This window comes from Pleurodeles waltl, chromosome 1_2, assembly GCF_031143425.1.
Source record: "Pleurodeles waltl isolate 20211129_DDA chromosome 1_2, aPleWal1.hap1.20221129, whole genome shotgun sequence".
Lineage (NCBI taxonomy): Eukaryota > Metazoa > Chordata > Amphibia > Caudata > Salamandridae > Pleurodeles > Pleurodeles waltl.
This window is the reverse complement of record NC_090437.1, coordinates 1,178,951,045-1,178,974,359: the sequence shown is the minus strand read 5'-3', so window position 1 is coordinate 1,178,974,359 and position 23,315 is coordinate 1,178,951,045. Positions and strand designations below refer to the sequence as shown.

The 23,315-nt window shown below is 41.5% G+C and overlaps 1 protein-coding gene across 1 annotated transcript in view; it reads right to left on the bottom strand.

Annotated features, from left to right (window-relative positions):
• Nucleotides 1–219: 219 nt before the first annotated feature.
• GPR78 (G protein-coupled receptor 78) overlaps nucleotides 220–23,315 on the bottom strand; it is a 191,993-nt gene continuing 168,897 nt past the window's right edge. Inside the window, exon 3 of the mRNA XM_069234856.1 lies at nucleotides 220–3,005. Coding sequence (XP_069090957.1) covers nucleotides 2,768–3,005 — 238 coding nt within the window. The 3' untranslated portion in view covers nucleotides 220–2,767. The remainder of the gene's footprint in view (nucleotides 3,006–23,315) is intronic.

Genomic DNA, 23,315 nt, shown 5'->3' with positions numbered 1-23,315 from the left:
ACTTTTTTTAAAGAACAGTAATTTAAAAATACCAGAATATGCTGAAAATGAAAAGTTTATAAATTCAATCATTTCGGGTCCTTCCAAAATGCCCGTCAGCACATTGAATAAAGTTTGCTCTGAATCTGACCTGACATGCCTATGTATCAAATTTCCCCGTCACTTAATGTTTAACTTCTAGGGTGCAATATGTATTCAAATAAATTAAAATAGCCAACATTTAATTACAATCTTTATTGTTTTTCCAAATATTTTATAAGACATTTTTTATCACATAAAACTACATTTTAAATATATGACTTTAAAATGTTTTTTACATTTAAAACTCTAGACCAGCTAAACAATCTGGACCATTTAAATTACATAAATAACATATCTGTATGGTTTATTTCAATAATATTTATATTTTATCAAAACTCTTTTGGCACAAAACAATATACTCTAAAGCAGATTTACATGTATTATTAGAATTATACATTTCTAGGCATTAGACTGCACAAGCAGTTCCCATAAATACTGGCACACAATTTTTTATCTTTAGTTTATCGCAAAATAAAATTCAAAATAACTGTATTTTGTATGCAAATACTCTTTTTTGAGAAATATACAGAATAGTAAAGATAGTAAACTCCTTACTAAATAGAACAAAACATACAGTAACAATACATTCATTCTAATCATATTATGTTACATTACAGCACTTGCAAGTCAACTGGATAGCATGTTGACTAAGAAGGAAAATAGTTTTAATACCAAAAGTTTTTAGTGATGATCTAAAGAAAAATATCTCTTTCTAAACAATAAACATCTGCTTTATAACTGAAAATTGCCTTGCCATGGTAAAAGGCATTAACATTTTGGTTTTATAATACTCAATGACATGTGTTTTCGATTTTGTCCATTTATGGATGTTTAACAATACTTAATTAACTAAACAATAAACTAAGTTTACCTCATCCTGGCACCAGCTGATGTACTAATACTTTGAAGGGTCCATAAGAAATGGTGCAAATGTCATTAAACAGCAATATAATTATTAACATTTTGATTAATCAACTCAGCAAACTTCCAGTCAGTCCTGATAAATAAACACTTTCTTTCAGTGCTCAGTTAGTATTTCCCATTTTCAGGCAGGCCTATCATTCCTCTTCAGTATAGTTAGTTGACCATAACCACCCACTGCTTGCGTTTGAATTAGTTGAAATTAGAAAGGAGCTTCAATTTATCTCCAGGTGAAAGAAAAAAGTATAGCACTTTCCTTAGCTATATGAGCATTAGAGAGATCAGCTTGACCTACAGAAGGATTAACTGTCCAATGATTTCTTACTGAACATTTCTGTAACAAGCCCTTATGCTAAACTGAAATATTCTGTGTGGCCAAAATATGCAGGATTTATGTTCATATTGCAATAACCCTTTTAAAGAAATAAACATCGTTTTTCATGGGTGTGGCACTTATATCTAACCTATTTCTGAAATTCATTTGACATTTCAGAAGATATGTTATACCAAGGGCTCATCAGTCTACTGAATAAAATTAGGTACATGGAAGAATATTGCGGGTAAACAATCTCTCTGGACTGCCTGATGTAAATGGGGTAAGAGGATAAGCTAGGCTAACTTCTTAATGTCAATAGCATTAGTTTGTCAGATTTATGCTTATTGAAATTGTTGTTGAGCTGTGAGACATTCATCAACACCTGATGTTGTATGACCAAGGTGTTGCTTTGATTGAAGCAATGCATGTTATTGAGAAATTCCTAGATTGTTTAATGAAATCCCCAGGGAACATGTCACATATAAGAAACACTGAAATTGCGCTCCAAGAAAGAGGGATTCTGCAACTCGAGATGTGAGCATAGCAAACCTAAAGCCAGCTAATCATAAAAACTATACATACCATTGAATATTAGAAACATGGGATGTGTCACCCAATAGTGCCTCTTTTGCTGTATTACAAAAATAGATGGAGTGAAGAATTCGAATCAAATCATTTTAATACTTCTTATTTCAGAAATCCATGAGGGCAGTTCACTCATGTGATATCATTTCATATTTTCATCATTCTGAAGAGGTGTTAAAAAACATTGAGCGATACAGTGACTGATAATCGAGAAATTAAAAATGTGTTAGAAAGATAAAATGGCAAAATAAAATGCAAATATCTTACATTCTAAAGCATTAATTTGAGAATCATATACAGTCCCTTACATATGAAAGCATATAATAGCAGGAAAAGCTCTACAAAGGCCGTTTGAAAGCTGGACAATCGAAGGAGAATGACCTTTTGTATAACAAAATAAACTGCTTTCATCTGTCATGTGTTCCTGCCATTAACTTCAGAGAGGGTTCTTTTTACACATTTTTTATTTAAAGACAACTCACATTGCAACAGTATTGCACGCCGGTTTAGTAATTCTGCTTGAAGAAGCAACCTGTCTAATGCTGTTATTCACAATGAATACCTCCACGACTGACTCCTAGCAAGATTACCTGAATATATCTGATGTTTGTTTATGAAATGGTGGATACATTTTTGGCATATTGGTTATTCGCATTTATGTCTCTCTATATTGATCTGTTTATAAATGCAGACTTAGTGTGCATCGCATCTAAACAGAGCCTGACACCACTATTCATAGGTAATACAGACCCGTGGGCTTTGGTAATGCTTTATTTAATTCTGGTTTATTAAATTACCACGTTTTTTAACCACCCCTTGCTCTAGAGGCCAAGGATCACAATTAAAACAACCGGCCTGAAGGTGTTAGGGGGCCCTGTGAAGGCAGTAGTCATTTTCTGTGTCAAGAGAACTGTTGTACCCTGAAGATGGGTACAAATCTCTTTTAAGAATCCTGTTGATGATATTGAGAAGAACCTTCTTGTATTGCTGACGCAGAAGTGAGTAGACAAAAGGATCAGACGCAGCCTTGCTGTAGGTGAGGCACTTGCTTGCAATCCCCCAATAATAGTTGATTTTCATGGTAGGAAGGAGTTCCACTAATCTGAGAAAAGAAGGGACATAAATTCAATGTTATAATTCATTTACTTTACACAATGTAGTTCTTTCCGGAGCACATTTTAAACTGTAGGGATCATGTGTATTTTAGTGACATTCAAAAAGTTGCAACATTTTTCTCTCCATACCTGCCCCAAGTGTAATAAATACTAAGGGCCACATTAAACGTTTGGTAGACACGTTACTCCAAAACAAACATGACTGATATCCCGTCCGTCATATCACAGCTGCCTTAGAATATATTTGAAAAGTAATAATGCAAATGGGTTGTTTGTCATGGTTGAAAGAACCTGCCTGCCAAACCCTAAATCAGGCCTTTTGTTTTCTGCCAAGATTTTGTGAAATTTTATGCGCATAGGCTTTCCTGTATTGCGATTAAAAACATCAACATCTGTCCAGTTACAACTTCACAAGGAAAAAGGTGTTAAAGTTAAGTCTCAAGAAAAAAGCACATCCATTTTCAACTCCTCCCGCGCCGAAATATTGCCAATAGCAAGAAAGTATTGCCAGTTTGTGATGAAAATCCACTCAAGTGCATACATTTGAAAAAGGTGAAACTATGAGCAATAAGCATAGGGAAACTATAAGGGATAGTGCAAGACTATGCTTGTGTAATAAAAAAAGTCACACGCCTATAGTTAATTTACTCGAACATGTTGATGTAGGTATTTTCAGGGATTCTTTATTACTAAATTATTATTATTATAAGTTGTAGTAAAATATTATTAGTCCTACTATAAAGTCGATATAAGTATTGTCAGGGATTCTTTATTACTAAATTATTATTAGTTTTACTAAAATATGATTAGTATTATTAGTACTATTATAACGTTGATATAAGTATTGGCAGGGGTTCTTTATTACTAAACAGATCTCAAAGACTAGAAACTTGAACTTTGTATATTGATACCTGCAATCGAGGGTGAAGACATGTAGAATCATTAGTGATTGTTTCTCCCTACCAGACATCTCTGCAGAGCACAGCATAGCTCTCCAGTTAATTGGCTCGAATGAGAATTTCCCACAGTAACATAATTAATTGAACTCCGATGTCGTGCCATAAATCTTCCCACAGAAGGTGCCATTACATAATTTAATAGCAATAGAAGCATTTATGCATTCATAATTTATACTGGAGCTGCGAGTCATGCAGTCAGTCAAGGAATGCGAAATTAAGTGAGTTTTGAACTATGTTTGACTAGATAACTTTACATGAGCATTTAGGCAGAGTTGTTTCAATCATAATTTATTGAAGGATGTTATAATCACCATAAGATAGCAAAAAGCGCAACACTAGATTTCTGTGATGAAGTCTTCGGTGCAAATAAGTATACCGTTTTAAATCATTTTAGTGCATTAGATACAGTCTCTACAACAAAAAACAAAGTTTTATGTAGAAAAATTCAATTTCTATGAAATATGAATTACTATGCAGCTCTAGTAATTATGAGAGCAGGGGAATTTATCTGTCTACTTTCATAGAATGCATTGTCTTGTATCACAACGTGAAATCATCTGTACTTTAATGAAAAATATATATTTTGACTATCTCGTAGCAGCAATATTTGAATTTTTTTTCTTACATAGCATAGTCATGTTCACAGATTACGTTTGCCAAATAATGGTATTATCCACATACTTTTCAATGATCACTACCAGAGACGTGGGTATATTTTTTCAATATGTTTTTAGAAGCTTTGGCGCAAAAAATGTAGGTGATGTTTAGAAAAGACGTTGATAAAAATGTATAATTTTGCAATTTATACTCTGATTGGGACATATTATAACAACAAAAACCACAGCACACTATAACGTACTTGACCTTGGCAAACACTATAATCAACGTTGTCATGCAATGAGCCAGTTACGCGTTTTAGACCAGCCTGGTAAGTTTCATCCAAGACCCAATATATTTGGTAAGATTACAGATCACCCATAGTTTCATGGTCAAGTTGGTGTTGCCTGAATGTTCTGCATTACACAGACTATCTTGAATCAGATCTGGTAGTTAGTGTACAAAGGCATCCACTGCAGAGATCTGTGTCTCGCTTTTTGGTGACAACTTACAACTTCAGCAGGTCTTCTCAGCCTTCCAATCTTCTGAAGCTGGTAAAATAAGAACCATTCAGCTAGGTAAGTATAAACATTTGTTATCCACCTATAGTGATAGTGACTGCAGAAAGTTCAGGCTGTACGTTGTGTGCTCCACATATACATATATTATGATCCTCTGGTGTTGTGTAGCCATTTTAGTTATAGCTTCATACCCATAATTTAGCATACTAGGTCTGCCGCTCTGCACTTTAACCTAAATATATTTTATTCAGCTTCGTTTTGTTATTCTTACAACAGCCACTTTTGAAGTCTTGTTTTATTTCTCTCTTTCTAGCTGTTTTTGCCTAGGCCAGCACTATGCTCTCAAACAAGACATTCTTGCTCGCTCTGTGCTTCTTTCAAGGCTGCAGTAAGATAGGTTGCCGGTGAACGTGGTACAATTTTTGTCTCTGACATTCAAAGAAAAACACACATCCTTACGTAGGGATATTTTCTCAGAACAGCTGTTTCATTATGAAAACACTTCCCTGTCCCTTACACGTTAGAGGGAGATTCCAGCCAGAGAACCATGACTGTATGCTGATTGCTGAACGCTTCGCTACACCCGCATTTGCAGACTTCAGGCCTTTGCTCAGGTATGTCGGATGATGTCTTCCCATGGGAACTTGAAGGGCAGAATTAGAGCTTAACATGCTGTGCTCTATTATATCCCAGGTAGGAATTAGTCTATTGACTAGGGACAATATGGTAGCGTTATTTCCATGCTTTACTCTCCTTGTCACAATTTTAATCTTTGCATGCTGTATCGTCCTGGTTATTGCAGCCCATGCTTTTGATGCAGTCCCTTTATTAAAATCTTATTGAAACATATACTGCCTCTGTTTGTCATTGTGTATGTGAGACTAATGTAACTGAGAGAAACGGATGAGACCTGAGTGACCACGGTTTCCCTGAGAAATCAATTATGTCATGCGCTCGGCTCGCCAATCATCCCTGCATTTGGGTAGAGATGAGGCACTGCTAGTTAGCCGGAGCAAAACCTGGATTGGGGTGACAGGTGTCACCTGTAGTGGGTTAGACTCAGTATCCCACACCGCAGGCGATTCTACCACTCACACTCAAAATCCAGTAGTCTCATTAGAATAATGAGAGCCTATGCGACATGGCGCTGCCAATGTTTTGTCAGGCTCTAATTGTCGGGTCCTCCTGAGTATCTCTGTCTCACTATATACAAAGACACCTCAGTACTATATACAGAGACGTCCGTGGTATTGAGGATTTTCTCAGCTAAGTAGGGAACACCTATCTGATGCTGGAGGTTGTTCAAGCTTAAACTCTAAAAGGAGACTCTCCATTTGGTGTGTTTATCTCTGAACAAGTTTACCATCTCATGGCGAATTCACAACAGGTAGCAATTGCAGTCAATATGAGACAATCCCTGACAGCACATTTATTGGCACATGGCTTAACGGCCCAATGGGGTCCAGTCACAATTGTTGTTGATGCACACGCAGCTTATAGAACAGAACTTTTCTATTCTTGGGTCACATTTCCAGAAGTTGATGGAAACACAAACACATTTCATCACTATACACTTGCAAACGTACCTGGACAATACAGAGCATATGCATATTTAGAAATACCATTATCTTATCAAGAACATAATAATTGGCTTGACGGCACCCTACCACCCACACAATTTTACCAGTTAGGTGAGGTCCTCTAAGTAATGATGGTCCTACCTGGTCTTTATTGGCCACTTATACACCTCACCCTGCATTAGCAAACTTAGCTGTAGCTGAAGTCCCTCATGGGCAACTTTGCCAGTGTATCTTCCATTATATTGAGTAACCTTAAGGGGGAAGTGGTCGCATTAGCGGTGCACATGCGGATCCAGGATGTTCCTCAACAGAATCAAGAACGTGAGCTGCCAAAGATTATCACAGAGACCTACTCTAGCATTGGTCAAGATAGTCTGGGGGCCGGACCAACAAAACCACAATTTCAGGGCAAATCTAATAAATATTTTACTAAGCAAGCTCCTGAGGGTAATAAGAAACGCTGGGATAAAAAAACAACAACCTCCTAGAAAAGAAAGGGGAGAATCTTCGTGCACAGAGACCCCACAGAATAGATATAATCTCAGAAATAGAGATCATATAAAAACGCCTGACAGATATCAATATACTGATACATGCCAAACTTGTTCCTTTCAGGACTCATCGGAAAAACGCAGTGAGAGAGGTGGGCGGTCCGAGCGGAGAACAGAGTATGTGAAACCAAGATAGGAATCACAATGCTCAACAGAGGTTTCTGTTAGAAGAGAAACCTCCCCAACAAAAACACCAATTTAAAAAGAAAAAGGTGGCAGCAGTTGCAGTTCAACATGCCACATAAGAAGAGGGCTCTTTTGAAGAACAGGAAGTGGGCACTAGCGCTGCTAGGCAGGGCGGCAGAGGTCACAATAGTTCGCCGAAGTCTTCTAGAGCATCTGGAGGTGAAAGCAACTGATGACTTTATACAAGTAGAAACTGCGGACATTGATTGGGCATTGACTCAGGCACCCGCGTTATATCGCATTCATGTAAAATGGGACAAAGATTCCTCCTACCACATAATTCCTATTAAAAATCAACCCCAACCTCAAACTCAGTATCCAATAAAAGATGATGCTGAAGCACCCGTGAGGGAAAATCCTCACACAACTGGAGTACCGAGGCGTAATTGAACCCTGCGTCTCCCCAATAAATAATCCTTAATTCCGAGTAGCTAAACCGGACCATTCATACAGAATACTTTTAGACTACAGACATTTAAACAGTCAAACACGCACATATGCTATGCAAAACTCACATAGCACAGCACTGATGAACAACATAGGGCCAGATGCAGGTACAAACCAATTTGCGACTTGCAAATTGCGAGTCCTTCCGACTCGCAAATTGCAACTCGCAAACTGGTATGCAGAAAGGTGTCTCAGACACCTTCTGCGACTCGCTATGGGGTCGCAAAGACCCACCTCATGAATATTTATGAGGTGGGTCGCAGTTTGCGACCCCATAGCGAATCTAGGCACTCACGGGGATGGTGGCCTGCTGGAGACAGCAGACCACCATGTCCGTGACTGCTTTTAAATAAAGCAGTTTTTTTTTTTCTCTTTGCAGCCCGTTTTCCTTAAAGGAAAACGAGCTGCAAAAAGAAAAAATACCGAAACCTTTTTGTTTCGGTTTTTTCAGAGTAGGCTGCAAAAATATTTTTGTGAGCATTCACAAAGGGGAAGGGGTCCCATGGGGACCCCTTCCCTTTTGCGAATGAGTTACCATCCACTTCAGGTGGATGGTAACTGCGAGTTGATTTGCGACCGCTTTCGCGGTCACAAATCAACTCTACATTCCGATGTGGTCGCAAATAGGAAGGGAACACCCCTTCCTATTTGCGAGTCAGAATCACATTTTGCGAGTCGGTAGCGACTCGCAAAATGTGATTCTGCATTGCGTTCAGCCTTTTGCGCCTCGCAAACTGCGTTTTTAGCAGTTTGTGAGGCGCAAAAGGCTTCCTACATCAAGCCCATAGTGTGCAAAAAATACAAAACAACACTGGACATTTCCAATGGTTTTTTTCTGCCACAATATAGCACCTGAGAGTAGAGACTTAACAAGTTTCAGTGCACTAGGCTCCCAGAAATTCTGTTGTTTACCCCAGGGGCACAAGAACAGTCCAGGACTGTTCGCGGCTCATGTGACTTCAATCTTGCACGACATTGATCCTGAAGCATTGTCCTACGTAGATTATATCTATCTCACAGATGATGAATTGTTACAACATTTAAGATGGGTAGCCCGCATTGTTGTGGGATTTGCTGAATTTGGCTAAAAATTCAATTAAAAAAAAACAAAAATAGCCTTCCTCAGTGTCCTGTTTCTCGGATATGAATTATCGAGTGAAGGAAAGAGCCTAGCGCCACACTTCTTAGAAAAATGTGCACAATTACAACCTCTAAATACCATTAAAAAACTCCAATCTCTATTGGGTTTCCTAAATTTTGGCAGAATTTACATTCTAGATTATGCAACACGCATAAAATCTTTATATGACTTAATATGTCCTGACTTTTCAAGTAAATTTTGGACAGTTGAACACACTTGCATTCTCAGAGACCTGCAAACAGACATGCTTGTAGCACAACATTTACATACAAGGAACAATAAAACACACTTGGTCATCAGAGTAATTGCTGGTGCCATTGGTTTCACCTATGTAACATTCAATGAGGGTAAGACAGACCCGATTGCATACAAATCACATTTGTACTCAGCAGCAGAACAACGCTTTGCTCCTGAGAAAATTCTCACTGCTGTTCAGATGGCTGTCATTAGAGAAAGACCTCTAGCCCACGACAAATGCATTATTGTTGTCTCTCCAATTCCAGCCCTTGAGGCTGTCACCAAAGCCAAGGTTCCAAACGCTAAAGCATTACATCCACGTTGGATACAATGGGCCACGTCTTTGACAGCCACTGATGTAGACTACATTTTTGAATTTCAAGAATTTTTACAATATGAACCAGAATACCCAGTTCCTGCAAAAACACTACCTATTGATCAGTATCAAAGAGTCATGTACACCGATGGCTCAGCGCAACCTGCAATTGGTACAAAGCATCAATACTCTACTGCTTGCGCAGTCATAAGTGGCTACATGGAGGATAATAATAATACATTTTGTTCCAACATACATTTACGCAAACCCCAGGGGATTGCAAAGCACAACTAGCAGATCTAAAGGCTCTGGTGATGGCACTGGAACATCCGGATTCTGCACAGCTGACGCTGATTGTTTGTGATTCGTACTACTGTGTCCAGTCCTCCAATTAATTCCTGCATTACTGGCACCAGAATGGGTTCAGAGATTCTAAAGGCAACACCATTAAACACAGACTTCTGTGGGGGAAAGTAGCAGGTCTGAAGGAAACGCTACCAAACGTCCATGCTGTACCTACACTTGGACACCAGTGCGTTGGAATACATGCTGCTTGGAATACACTGGCTGATGAAGCCACAAAGTCAGCAGTGGCTACGGCCACTGTTGCTGCAGTAACCCGCTTAGGTGTGAAACCAGACGAAGACATATGGGCTGCCGTGAAAGCTATGGCTGAAGTTACCCCCTATCCAAAAGCATTTCCTGCTAAATATTCCTACCGAATGGGAGGCTTCCTAAATGCTGAGGTTAAGATACCAGACGTGAGGGTTCAAAATATTCCCAAAAAGATATAAGACCAGAGTTGATTAAAGCACCACATGAGGGGGTGGCATCTGCCCATGCTGGTGTGGCTGCTACAATATCATTGTTACAAGCCCGTTATTGCTGGCCAGGCCTATACAAAGAGGCCAAGCAGTATGTCCTTTGTTGTGACATCTGCCAACAAATTAAAGTTTCCACTGCTAAGCGCCTACCACAGACACCCCTCCTAATTTCCAACAAACCTTTACAATGTGTGTACTTGGACCATTGTGTTCCCCAACACCGGACCGTGCATACAAATACATATTAGTCACTGTTGACTCCTGCTCCAGATTTATATGGGTGTGACCACAACGCTCATCTGATGCTCAGACTGTTATTAAAGATTTGCAAGTCTTTATCGGTACATATACAGTTGTGGCTTTCCATTCGGACCAGGGCTCTGCTTTCGCCTCAAGGAAATTCTGGAACGCCATGGCTTTGTTGGGGGTAAAACTCCAGTCCTTGTCTCTATTTCATCCTGAGGGAAATAGTGTTATGGAGTAACTAAACCGTGATTTAACGTAGTCCTTAACACCCAGAGTCTTGTGTACGGGTCGTAGTTGGCTTAACCACCTGTATGGAGTCTAGACAGCACTTAACAATCTGCCTAGAAGGTCCCTGTGGGGCCGTACTTCATATGAGTCCCTGTTTGGAACTCAAATGTATGTTCCAGATTTTGATGGTCCTGGCATGGAGGCGGCACGAACACCCTTTGACATAAATTAACATGTCACTGTCCTACAGGAATTACAGCAGTTCCTTGACAACAACGCTTCTGCCAGTGCTGCCTCCACAGGAAATAAGGATGTACCTAGAATGCCTACAGGCTGGATTCCTAAGGTTGGGGATCTAGTATGTGAAAAGGTCGCTGTGAAAAAGGAGTTTGGCCCTTCCTATCATGCACCAGTCCCAGTCTTGGGAATACACGGTACCAAAACTGTCATTCTACCACCGTTGGCAGGTGCCAAAGAAAACTGCTTTGTATCTATCGACAATGCCACGTTACACCATGTGGCCGACTGCACAGCCGACCAAAAGGAACAACCAGTAGTTTCCAAATCCCTCTCACTGGTCAAGAAGTTCCTCTACAAGTTGTAAGCAGCAACACTGATAACGCTACGAGCTTGGGGAGGGTGGAAAATGATCATGCTTTGGTTCCACTGACATCAAACAATACAAAAGTAACTGATCGATTTGACACAACTTTAACACAGACGGATGGCATCATTTATTCTGAGCCACCACGGAAACACCCACCATACCTACAAACACGGGTCCAGTTTTTGCACAAACTGCTTCTGGATACTTTGCCGACATCAATGACAAGGTTTTGGACTCATTGACCTCTTCGACACCTGAACTGTCAAAAACATGTAAGCTGATAAATTTGCTTAAAACAACTTACTTTATTCTTCCATGGAACTCTCTGTGGCTTTCCTTGAATGTACCGGCTTTCCTGCTTTGGATTGGGTTTGTTATAACATTCTTTTTATTAACACATGGTCATTTTCTACCTGAAAAATCAACCGTTGAACTGGTGGGTGAGGTCCTAAAACCACATTTTTCTTCTCACAAGGTCCGTAGAGACTTGTCATCTCTCCCACAGTTCTCTAGTACTCTAAATTGTCATGGGATACTAATACAAGAGATTATACTGTTATATATTCTATTCTTTATGGGTGCTGTTTTACAACTTGTATAGAATAATTGAATCAAGATTGGTTCAATCAATTAGGTTCTTGATTATATTGATCATATTATCAACCAGAAAAAGAATTTGCTTCTGGTTTCAGTGACAGTTTTATAGTGGGATTACAGATTTAAGACCTTCTTGTCGACTTTAATTTATTTGAGCCCCACATTTAGACTTAAAATGTGCCACCCACTTGCTGATCTGATCGTCTGCATATGATCACACATTAGGAACCCAACAACCAGAGTGCTTTAACCCAGTTGTCATTGAGCATTTACCTAGATGGTAAGGCTAATCAAGCTAGATTATCTTGATGATTAGGATCAGAACATGCTTGACATGCCTCTGGCTTCAACTCTTAAAACAAACCAAGCATTACTGTTTTTCATTCTTTAATGCTGAGATCTAAACTCCGTTATTGTGTGTATTGACCTCTAACAATTAATTTATAATTTGCCTTACTCCTGTGCTGAACAATGTTGAAGAGAGACTGACTATTTTGAGAAGAGCTCTGGTTGATGTTCAAATCACCAGAAATGTAGTGCGAGTGAACAGAGGTCAATATTCGGGCATGCTTCAGTCCAAAACACCTTCAGTACAGGTTGGCTATTAAATTCCAATCATTGTGGTAACTCCCGTTGCTATACATATTGGGAATATGAGTTTTGTGCTAGACACATTTTTCAAGTAAAAACAGTTCATATTTATCAGGGGCAAATGCTTGTTAAATATGGGTCATGGAGACACTGGTATGGTCGGCACCAGAATCTGCATTTTATTCCCCATTACCTGAACACACTCTTAATTGGATGGTCATGATTGCCCCCAATAAATTCTGACCCAGCAGAGTTGGATGCACTATAGATATTTCCAGTTTCTTCCTCTTTATAATGAGGGCCATTGTTCTCAATATTAGGCATGGACCAAAATGTAATCAATATAAGGAGGTTTCTCCATGAGCAGAAAGTATGATGAACCTTTATTAGCACAAAGCTTATTTGAAGGAAACAAAAGATCACATACCCAGAATGACACAAAATCTTATTATTAAGACTAGAGCATTTTAGGATATATATACATCACCAGCTCATCCTCCTTCCGCACCACCATCTTAATAGATGAGGTGAGTCCTGGCCCTGGAGATATGCAATTAATTTGCCTTTGCTCCAATTCTCTAGCAAATGAAATATACATCAAATCCCATTAATTCTGGGTGTCTGCCCACAGATTTGGACCAGAGCATTTTTAGCTGCAAGATGTCAAGACAGGTGTGCTTCTAGGGCTAAAAGTGATGGAGACTCCAATAGCCTGAGATGTTCTGAGCTGGCTATCCCTCAGATGGAATACAGTGGTAAGCAGTCAGAGAGGGAGTTTTTCAGGCACAACTGGCAGTGATAATCCTGGCGGGTAGGATGCTGAAAGTGGATGAAAAAAAGCTGCCCTTAGAGGAAAAGAAGGACAGATTGGAACTTGTGCAGTCCAAAGAAGATGGTGGCAGCAGAGGTGAGGTGTCTACAGGGCGGGTCTCACAACCCCCACTTGCCCAAAGGTGTAGTTCCTAGCATTTTTAGAGGGGGATGGCATTGATAAATGTCTAACTTACTATGAGAGGGCATTGAAGTTGAGGAGGGTAGACAAACAGTACTGGGGAAAATTGTTATGAAGGTTAATGCCTAGGGAGGGATATACTTTGGCTCTAGAAGAGAAGGTAGCTATTCATTCTCCCACATGAAAGGTGCACTAATGCAGGCATTTGGTCTCACTTCAGAACAATATTGCAAGAGGTTCTGAGACACACCAGAGGGTCCACAACAAACTTGAACTGATTTTTTTAAATATCTCACTGAAAGTACTGGAGGGCTTTGTGACTGGCTAAACATTGAACACTTACAATGAGCTGCAAAATTTGGTTATGCAGGAGCACATCTTGTGTAATCGTTCTTCAGAGTTGCTGTATCTAATAGATTCCAAGCCGATAACAAGCTTGTAACGAGGCTTAGGTGTAGAACATTCAAAAGATCCCATGAGGTAATTGCAATAAAGGGGGTAAGGCCCCCATTTGGTAAAGTAAGGGAGCAACACATTTCAGAAAGACTCCATATAATCTCAAAAATCTGACAAACGAAAAGAGTCCCAAACCACTTCCGAAAAGCAGGATAGTTGGAATTCAGGAAGAAAAAAACATTGAGAAGGTAGGTGCTTTGACACAGGTAGATAATTCCTCATGCTTCAAGAGGAAGGCTTACACTACTAGGTACTCTACAGTTGTTACTAGTGTAGCTTTGGTGGATGATTGCCCAGAGCAGCTATTTGGAGATAGCTGAAGTTATGCTGTTGATCCCTGAGCATGGTAGGAATCATTTTGAGAGGGTCACCTTGAATGGAGTCTCAGTAGCAGCAAGACCATGATGGTGGGAACTCTGATTTCCCCAGAACAATATGCCAGGACAGATGTGTGGGGAAAAGCATACCCATGGGCAGAAGTGACATCCTGTAGCCAGCCAATCCTTAAAAAGAGAGGGTGTTACTGCCCAGAGAAAAGTGATTCTCAGTTGCAGGATGGCCATAAATTGTATTCTCTGCAGTAAGTACCCATGGGTGAGGCTGCCCAGGGACCCCTACCTATCCATATATCTGGGGATATTGTTGCTAAGTGGAGGGTACAGATGCCTAAGAGAAAGTGAGAGGTAGGACATGGATGTCATCAATGATGGGAGGACACCCAAAGACTGGCATTAGTGAGGCCACTTCTGGACTCGAGGGGCTTTCACAGGTCACCTTTATTGTCACAGCAGCAGGTGGAAGAGGACCTGGACCAGATAGACTTCTACAAGACACAGGCAGAGTTTGTTACACTTGAGGGGGACTGTGTGCCTATCCTACAAGTCCTGGACCGCCAGACTTATGCTCAGGCTCAAGGTAAAGATTCACAGATGGCAGAAGTGAGAGTGGAAAGAGGGTGTCTGCAATTTGAAGTTGAGGTGTTTGACTCTGAGAAACCTAAGGATCTCAGGGCAAGTAAGTGACTCCTTGCCAGCCCAACGGCTGGAAATGAGAGCTACTCAATGCACCAAATGGGAGTATCCACCTGTCAGTAGATGAATAAGGGCCTGGTTCCTGACACAGACAGCTGTCAGTGACCTCTATTGGTTGCTTTCCTTAGGGGAACAGCTAGCCCTAACTTGGGGACAGAAATCTGACCTAGGAGGCAGAATGAGTCAAAATACATTTTGGCCATGGTGGTATTATTATCCTGTTGAGATACACTGTGGCTTAAATAGGGCTTGTTCTCAGGTGGGGGTTTGCAGATGAAAAGGGTTCCCCATAGACTAGATTAGTGGCTGTTACTGAGCTTGACAGAGTGGCAGTTCTGTGAAGGGTAGAACTTGTGGGTAGGCCCAAAACTGTTGACAAAGTCCAACCCCCAGAAGGAATAGGAATTAAAAATGGAACTGGCCTTGTCAATGCAGAAGGGAACGTTGCTAGTTTCTCTAGAAATAGCCAAATGGTCAAATCTCACCTGGCCATAAATGATGAAGGTTAAATCTAAAGAGCTAACATCAGTTCACAACTAGAAGCTGATCTTGTATTCAAGGCTGACACTGAAACCTCTGGCCTGAGCACCACCACAACCTTTCTTTTGCTTAAAAGTACACCAAAGAATCCTCCGATTTGGTAGCCCCCAGTTGTATGTAACCATGGCCAAGGCTATAATTCAATCAAGACATGATTATGCAAACATTTACCTGGATGCCTCAGTGACAATCATGTACTTGCTGCTGACCATGCAAAATGCTGCTGTATGACTACTGACCGACCTTTGGAAATGAGACCATATCTCTAGCATGCTGAGGTCCCTGAGATATTGTATGTAAAAGAGTAAAATGAAAAATTATGATTACTACCCACAGGCCCTTCTACCTGTAGACCCTGAAATTTGTGGCAGAAAGGTTCAGGTAGTAAACCCTATAATCACCATCAGATTTGATGCCTTTGTGTTGGTCCAGATACTTCCCACAAAAACTGCTAAGATGTGGAATCATGCGTTTTCAGTTGTGGTAGTGGTTAAACTTAGAAATTCCTTCCCACACACCCTGCATATCCTAAAGCTTAGGTCTGGGGGAGTTGTTTGCATTATACTGGTTTTCTGACATAATGCCAAGATACTAAAGTGATAGTGCACTTATTATGCGTGGGAATGAAAGACAAATAGCCTCAACATCTGGACAGTAATTAGAGGGGCTTCTCCAGAATCTTCAAAAGGGCTTCTCCAGAAGTAAAGTGCTTATGTTCTCTCTTCTAAGTTTGGTAATAAAATGTCTAATATCTAATTGGCACAGTACATTTCCTTATAAATACCTAGTTTACGGTGCTACATGTACCCAAGATCTGTAAATTAAATGCTACTAGTGGGCGTCAGCACTCACTGTGTCTTCCACTAAAGTAGACCTGTAAAACATGTCTCTTCGTCTGCCAAAGCAACCTGGCTGTGTAGTTTAAAAATGCCATTTTGACCTTGAAAAACAAATATTTGCTAGGCCTAGATCTTCCTTTTCAACACTTATATGCCACCGCTAACGTAAGTCCTAAATGCCCATAGAGCAGGGTGCATAGTAGAACATATCCAATGTATATTTTACATATACTGGCAGTGAAAAACCTCTAAAATCATTTTTTTGCTGTCGCAACACTATTGCTATTAAGTGCTAACTTCAGTTTGGGGTTAGCTAGAAAAATGGTTCAGGAACTCTTAATAGTAATTTTAAATCCAACTTAATGATCAACTCTAATTTTATATTACTATTTCTGAAATTACCCTTTTAGAAAGTTGTCATTTTCCTGCCCAATATTAAAATTCTTTCCTGCCGTGTACAGCTGTCGCCAGCTCCTGATATCTACCCTGTGGTGAGTTGTGTATTGCTTCCAGACAGTTGACAAAGGACCCAGGGAGTGGGAAAGCACCCCCCCCCCCTTGACTGTATGGCCTGGGGGTGTGCCTAGCCCCTTCCTGAGCTCCAAAGCATGCCTATTGTGGCAGATGAAGCTCATATCAAGACCTGCCTCTCATTGTCTCTGTAGTTTGCATGGCACCAAACCCAGTGTGGGTAGCGTAACTGGCTAGAACTGTTTTAGGGGTGAACAAAAACTAACCCTTCACCTACAAGTTGGCACTCACTGTAATCATGGACCCAAAAGACCTCTCCTCGAACACTTATGGACCTGTGAAGAATCAGAACAGGGACTACCCTGCTGACTGAAGAACCTACAGGAAGGCTGGCCCTACTTGCCACAAACCCAGAAATGATTCCAAGGGTCAGTTGGCTGACCACCCATGTGGGCCACAGGGACATACCAAGCTCACAGAGGCTCATTCCCTGAAACTGCACAGCTGAACAGTACCAAGTGGACCTGTCCTGGGCCCTGCTGCAGCCCTTTGTTAGACTTAGTCCAAGCCCACAAGTGGTGCTTTCACACCCCCAGGCACTTGGTCATCATCGAGCCCTGCTTCGGGTCCAGTATGCAGCTTGATGCCTTGTCAACTACCACTTTTTCTCCGTAAACATTTCTAGGTTTGAAGGTAAACTTTCCAGTGGAATGAACCTAGTTCCTGTATCCAATGCATGATCCTTCATAGTCAACCTTAACTTTTGACTTTTAGACCCAGTATAGTGTGACCAGATAATCATGGTTGCCCAAGTTAAGTATGATCATTTTGTGATAAGCTATCAGAGGGTTAAGTGCAAATGTATAAACTAACTTTAGTGCTTCACATTGACAATGACTGTAATTATTATTTGAGGTGGATTTTCACCACCTTAACTAATAATCAAATTTCTTACAGTTAGAAATCAGCTCCTTTGCGGTGATGGAAACCTGTCACTGATGGTTTCTGAATTTGTCACCGAATAGGATCCCGAGAGCAGAGGCCCAGATTTACTCATAGTTTGTGCAATGCAGTGCAGCAAGCAAAGTTGTTGTACTGCATTGCAAGAAATGACGAGAGCACAGCTGTCAACGCTTCTACAAAGAAACTAAGCAGTTCGGGTCTCTCCATGCGCTGGCTCATTTTGTACTGCTGTATGCCAAAATAAGCATCCTTATGTCATAGTGCAAGGGTGTCTCTCGTTGTGATCTACATAGTTTTTGTTCAGGAAGGAGTCCCTTGCTGCCAAAAACTGTGCTTTAAGGCTATTTTCTCTATGTATGAGTATAGCACACATGTAAAGAGGAAAATAACCTAGAAAAATCAAGATATTTCTCCTTGTTACACCAGCCTCAGGTAGGTGCAGAATTTTGGCATTAATCTATGTCTTAAAGTCTTTGTAGACATGGATTTCCAGAAGAAACCATGAGTAGATTCACAGAGAATGCCCAAGCACCGCCCAGGGAATGACCCCCATAATTCAAAGTGACACAAGTCAGCAAATTGTGCTGCACTGCGTTACTTTTTGTTACAAAGCAGAGCAAATTGTAATTTGAGTCGTCTTGTAAATCTGAGCAGAAGACTTTTTGTTGGGTCTCTTTTATAAAAGAAATGCAAACCTGATGCAAACTCTTGCCTGACTCTATTAATTTGAGACTTAGGGCTATGAATGTAGTGAAGGGCTAACTGGTTTTGGGGAACAAAACAGAACAGTCTGTGCCTTTATTATCACCTGGGTTAGAAATGAAGTTTCTGGTTGGCTAGGGTATGCACCTAAGCCAGGAAGAACCCATCCACTCTGGTCAGGGCAAGGGAGTTACACAACCAAGATAACCCCTGCTCATCCCCTTTTAGCTTGTCATGAGCAGTCAAGCCTATCCCAGTTTTAATGTGTAAAGCGTTTGCACAGCACACACAACACACATGGCACACTATCCCCACCACAAAGGAAACACAACACCAAGTTATATAGAAATTTTACTGTATTGTACACAACATTATTAGACCAAACACAACACATCAGTAATACCCTGCAACCCAAGCAGTTGTCAGAACATTACATAGTGATTTTATTCTGTGAAAGCCAGCAGTAGTCACATAAAAACATAGGTTACTGATTATTCTGCAACATAAGCAGTGGTCAGGAAAACATTACTAAAATAGTGTACTTATCATAAAATCATCACAAATGCCCATACCAGGAACATCAGAAAATATATGGTGCATCAGCAAAGGTATATCAATATACATGTCCATAGAAAGGAACTTCAGAGAGTACCTGGCAAGTCATCACCACATATCACCCCCAAGGTAGGGTCCACATTGCCCAGACTCTGTCAGGGTGCCCCCTCACCGACGCCCCTGTTGTAGGAGAAAACACCTAACAAAATGCCCATACTCTCACTAGATTACCTGTGACACACCATGTCACAGCATTAGTGGGCCTCGAGCACGAGAGCTCCTATGCTCTGGCCGTGTTCGTGTCACATGAAGGGCCACTGCGCGGTTACTCAGAGAGCACGATAGAACAAAAAGCAGCTCGACGGGGCTGGTGAACCTCCGATGAGCGCTTCTCTCCCAACACGCGAGCCATACCTTGCACTCTGCTCTCTCCTGGGGCTGCTGCCTTCACAACAGCAGCACGGTCGCTCCTAATCCACTGTGGGCCACTCTTTCAGGCGAGATGGGGGCCACAATCCTCTCTGGCCCTTCCCCGGCAAGTGCACGGCAGCTCCCTTGCCCTCTGGGCTGCACAGTCGAACTTGACCCAAGTGGGAGTCGCTTGGTGCCCCAGGGGCACTCTCCTCTGTGCCTGTCACCCTGGGGGCATAGCGAGGAGCACCCTTGCTCCCAGCTATGAATTCTTCTGCCCCGGGGGCACAAAACCCAACACATTTCAGACGCACTTGGCAAAGAGGTTCCTCTTGCGGCAGTGACTTTTTTCCACTGCAAATCTGGAAAAGGTGCTCTCCAGGCACCGAGTAAATAAAACAAAGGCGCTCTCAAGGTGCTCTAGGGAAATCAAAAGAGAAAGGATCCTTAGGCCCTCTGCAATCAGAGCACAGCACTCCTTTGTGCTGAAAAGCTAGGCAATGTAGGGGGCAAGGGCCACAGCACCCAGCCCCTGGAGAACACAAGGTGGAGCAGGGGGCGTTAGGGCCTAGAAACAGGCAAGCACAAAGAGCTGCACTGAGTTGCAGTCCCTCCTAGTGACCCAGCAAGTCACAGGTCAGCACAACAGCAGCAGTCTAAAGCGATTCCAGGTGAGTGCCTCCAGCAGCATTCTGTGTCCAGTTCCAAGTATGTTTTGTGTGTTAAAAGTGTCTGCAAACATGGGGAAAATCCCCTGTACTGATAGTCAGTTTTGTAAAACACTTACAAAGAGGGAGAGAAGAAGTTCAAACAAGTTACAACTTGTTCTAGGAGTGCCCCTCTCTCCTCCAGCACAGGCTCCAGACATCAGTTGAGGGTAAAGAAGCCGTGTGTGAGGCCAGGGCACAGCCTTTACAAATGCAGGTGTGCCCCGCCTCCCCTTCTCTCAGCCCAGGAAGACCATTCAAAATGCAGATGCACCTATGTGACACCTCCACCCTCCCTGTATACAGGCTGTCTGAAAAGTATGCACAAAGCCCAGCTGTCACTCTGCCCCAGAAGTTGATTGGAGTCAAGCTGCAAAACACCAGAGTCATAAGCACAGAGAAATGCTCAATTTCTAGAAGTGGCATTTCTACAATGGTGAGCAGCATTTCTCACTACCATTACAACCATACCAAACATGCCTACGCTACCTCTCAAAATCTGACACTACCCCTAGACATAAGGCAGGACATTTCCAATGCAATCCTATGAGTAAGGCAGCACTCACAGCAGTGCGAAACCAAATAGTCTGTTTGTCACTGCCAGGATAGGCCACGCAACCAGGCACATGTCCTGCCATCTACATACATAGCACCATGCTCATAGGGCTATCTAGAGCCTACCTTAGGGGTGACTTACATATAGTAAATTTGGGTGTTCTGAGCCTGACAAGTAAATTTAGATGCCAGGTCAATGTGGCAGTAAACTGCGCACGCAGGTCCCGTGCTAGCAGGCCTGAGAGAGGTTTGAAAGGTTACTTCTGTGGGTGGCGCAAGCAGCGCTGCAGGCCCACTAGTAGGATTTACTTTACAGGCTCTGGGTATAGGAATACCACTGTACAAGGGACTTACAGGTAAATTAACTGTGCCAATTAGGTGTAATCCAATCATACCAACTTTATTAGGGAGAACACCTGCACAAAAGTCCTCAGAGTCCTAGAGCCAACAACAAGAGGTCAGAAAAATAAGAGGAAGGAGGCAAAACTTTGGGGATGACCCTGCAAAAAGGGCCAGGTCCAACAACCTGTTTGATGAAAGACTCCAAAATAACCTTAGGGACAGCAGCAGATCAATTTAAAATGTTGAATCTCACATCCATACATCTAAATGGTCATACTAATGTTCTGTTGCTTGTTGCTCAAATGCTAATTTACCTTAAATAAATGAAAGACAAGAGGTGTTTGGCAAAGCAGGGACAGTCTGTTTAATTAAACACAATAGCCAGGAGAGTGCCGTACAAAGTCGGGGTCTGATGACTGTCTTTCAAAGTTACAGAGTTTTGAGTGTCTTTTATGCATTGTTTTGTGGTGCAATAGAACAATTGAATACACTTTTTGAAAAAAGGAATCCAGGCCTAGCCATGAGGCCATAAATCCGACCCTCTCATAAAGTGTGCAGATAGGTCTCGACCTTGTATGGAAATAGTTTGGGCCAGAAAGTAACATGTCCAGATGTCCGGCATGGGGAACACATGATCACTGCATGTGGTGTGTGTGCTGTATTCTGATTAGCTATGTGTTCCTAATCTTATGTGGCATCTAACTTTACAGTGTTTTGGGAACACGTACCCAGCAAGCCAAATGTGTTTTATTGGGGGCCAATTTCCTAGGACTTTCTGTCAATGCTGCCTATCTGGGGAATTGATATTGGTCTTTCTTATTTTGTGTGTTTGTCTATGGGCTACATGTCACCCCACCTGTGATCTGTCAATCAGTTCCTTCAGGCCTGGGTTGCAGGGCCTGCTTGACCACGTACTTCTGGCTCAGGAGGAGTCATGTCATGTGGAATGGAAACTAGCAAAGCAAGATTGTTGTTATGCTGCACATATCATGGCATACATTGACATTCTTTTGGTGCATATCAACATTCTCTTGGTAAAATACAATTGGGCCTTCACAAAAAGGCTCCCCAATCTGTACAGTTACATCATGCCAGCAAGTCATTGGCATTTTGGATCTCCTACAACATCTACTACTATTAGTAAAGGTAAATATGTTCCCCTGCCTTTTCCAACCACCTCTCCATTTTTGGCCTTCTCCATGGAAAACTGTATCACAGATTAGATATTTTCAATAATTTGTGTTTTTCTACAGTTACTTTTATGTGCATCGTACCAATGTTTGCAGCATAAGTGGCCTGTAGTTTTCTCTTCTCCTTACATTGGCTTCAAAGCCTATTATTTCTCAGCTAGCACTTTGTGTACTCTTTTTAGGGAATAAGGTACAATTTTCAGTCTACAGATGTTAGTTGCTATGTGTTAGAAATTGGGTCTCTAGTTGGCAGAGGTATACACCCTTGTCCAAATAGGGACCGCAATCCTAGTCAGGGTAAATCACACACAATCCAAATTGTCCTCTGCCCACCCTCTGGTAGCTTGGCACTGAGCAGTAAAGCTTGACTTAGAAGGCAATGTGTAAAGTATTTGTGCAATAAATCATACAGTAACACAGTGAAAACACCACAGAAATACACCACACAGGTTTAGTAAAATATATGATATTTATTTGGTTAAATTATGGTCAAAACGATAAAGATTCAGTAAGCACAATTTGAAATATCACTTTTGCAAGATTAAAACAAGTCTTACATTTTAGAAATCAACAATTACCTCTTGTTAGCACAAAGTACCTGGTACATGCACAGAGTCTGTAGAGAAGGAGATGCAGTGTGACACTGATGATGCGTTGTTTCTTTCCATGCTGTAAGCGCCTTTGCGTCGAATTCCGGCACACAGTCTTGGTTCCTCACTGTGATGCAGGGATCTTTTTGATACCCAGGGATGATGGAGGGAAATCCTGGGCGTGTGGGAAGAAGTCACAGGCATAGCGTCAATCCAGTAGGGTGATGCGTCAAATTTTCTGTTACACAGCAGGCGCTGCGTCGGTTTCCACTCAGGGAGTAAGGCTGCGTCATTCCAGTTCGGCTGTGCGTCGATCCAGTAGGGCTGTGCAGCAAATTTTCTGACGCAAGGCAGGTGCTGCATCG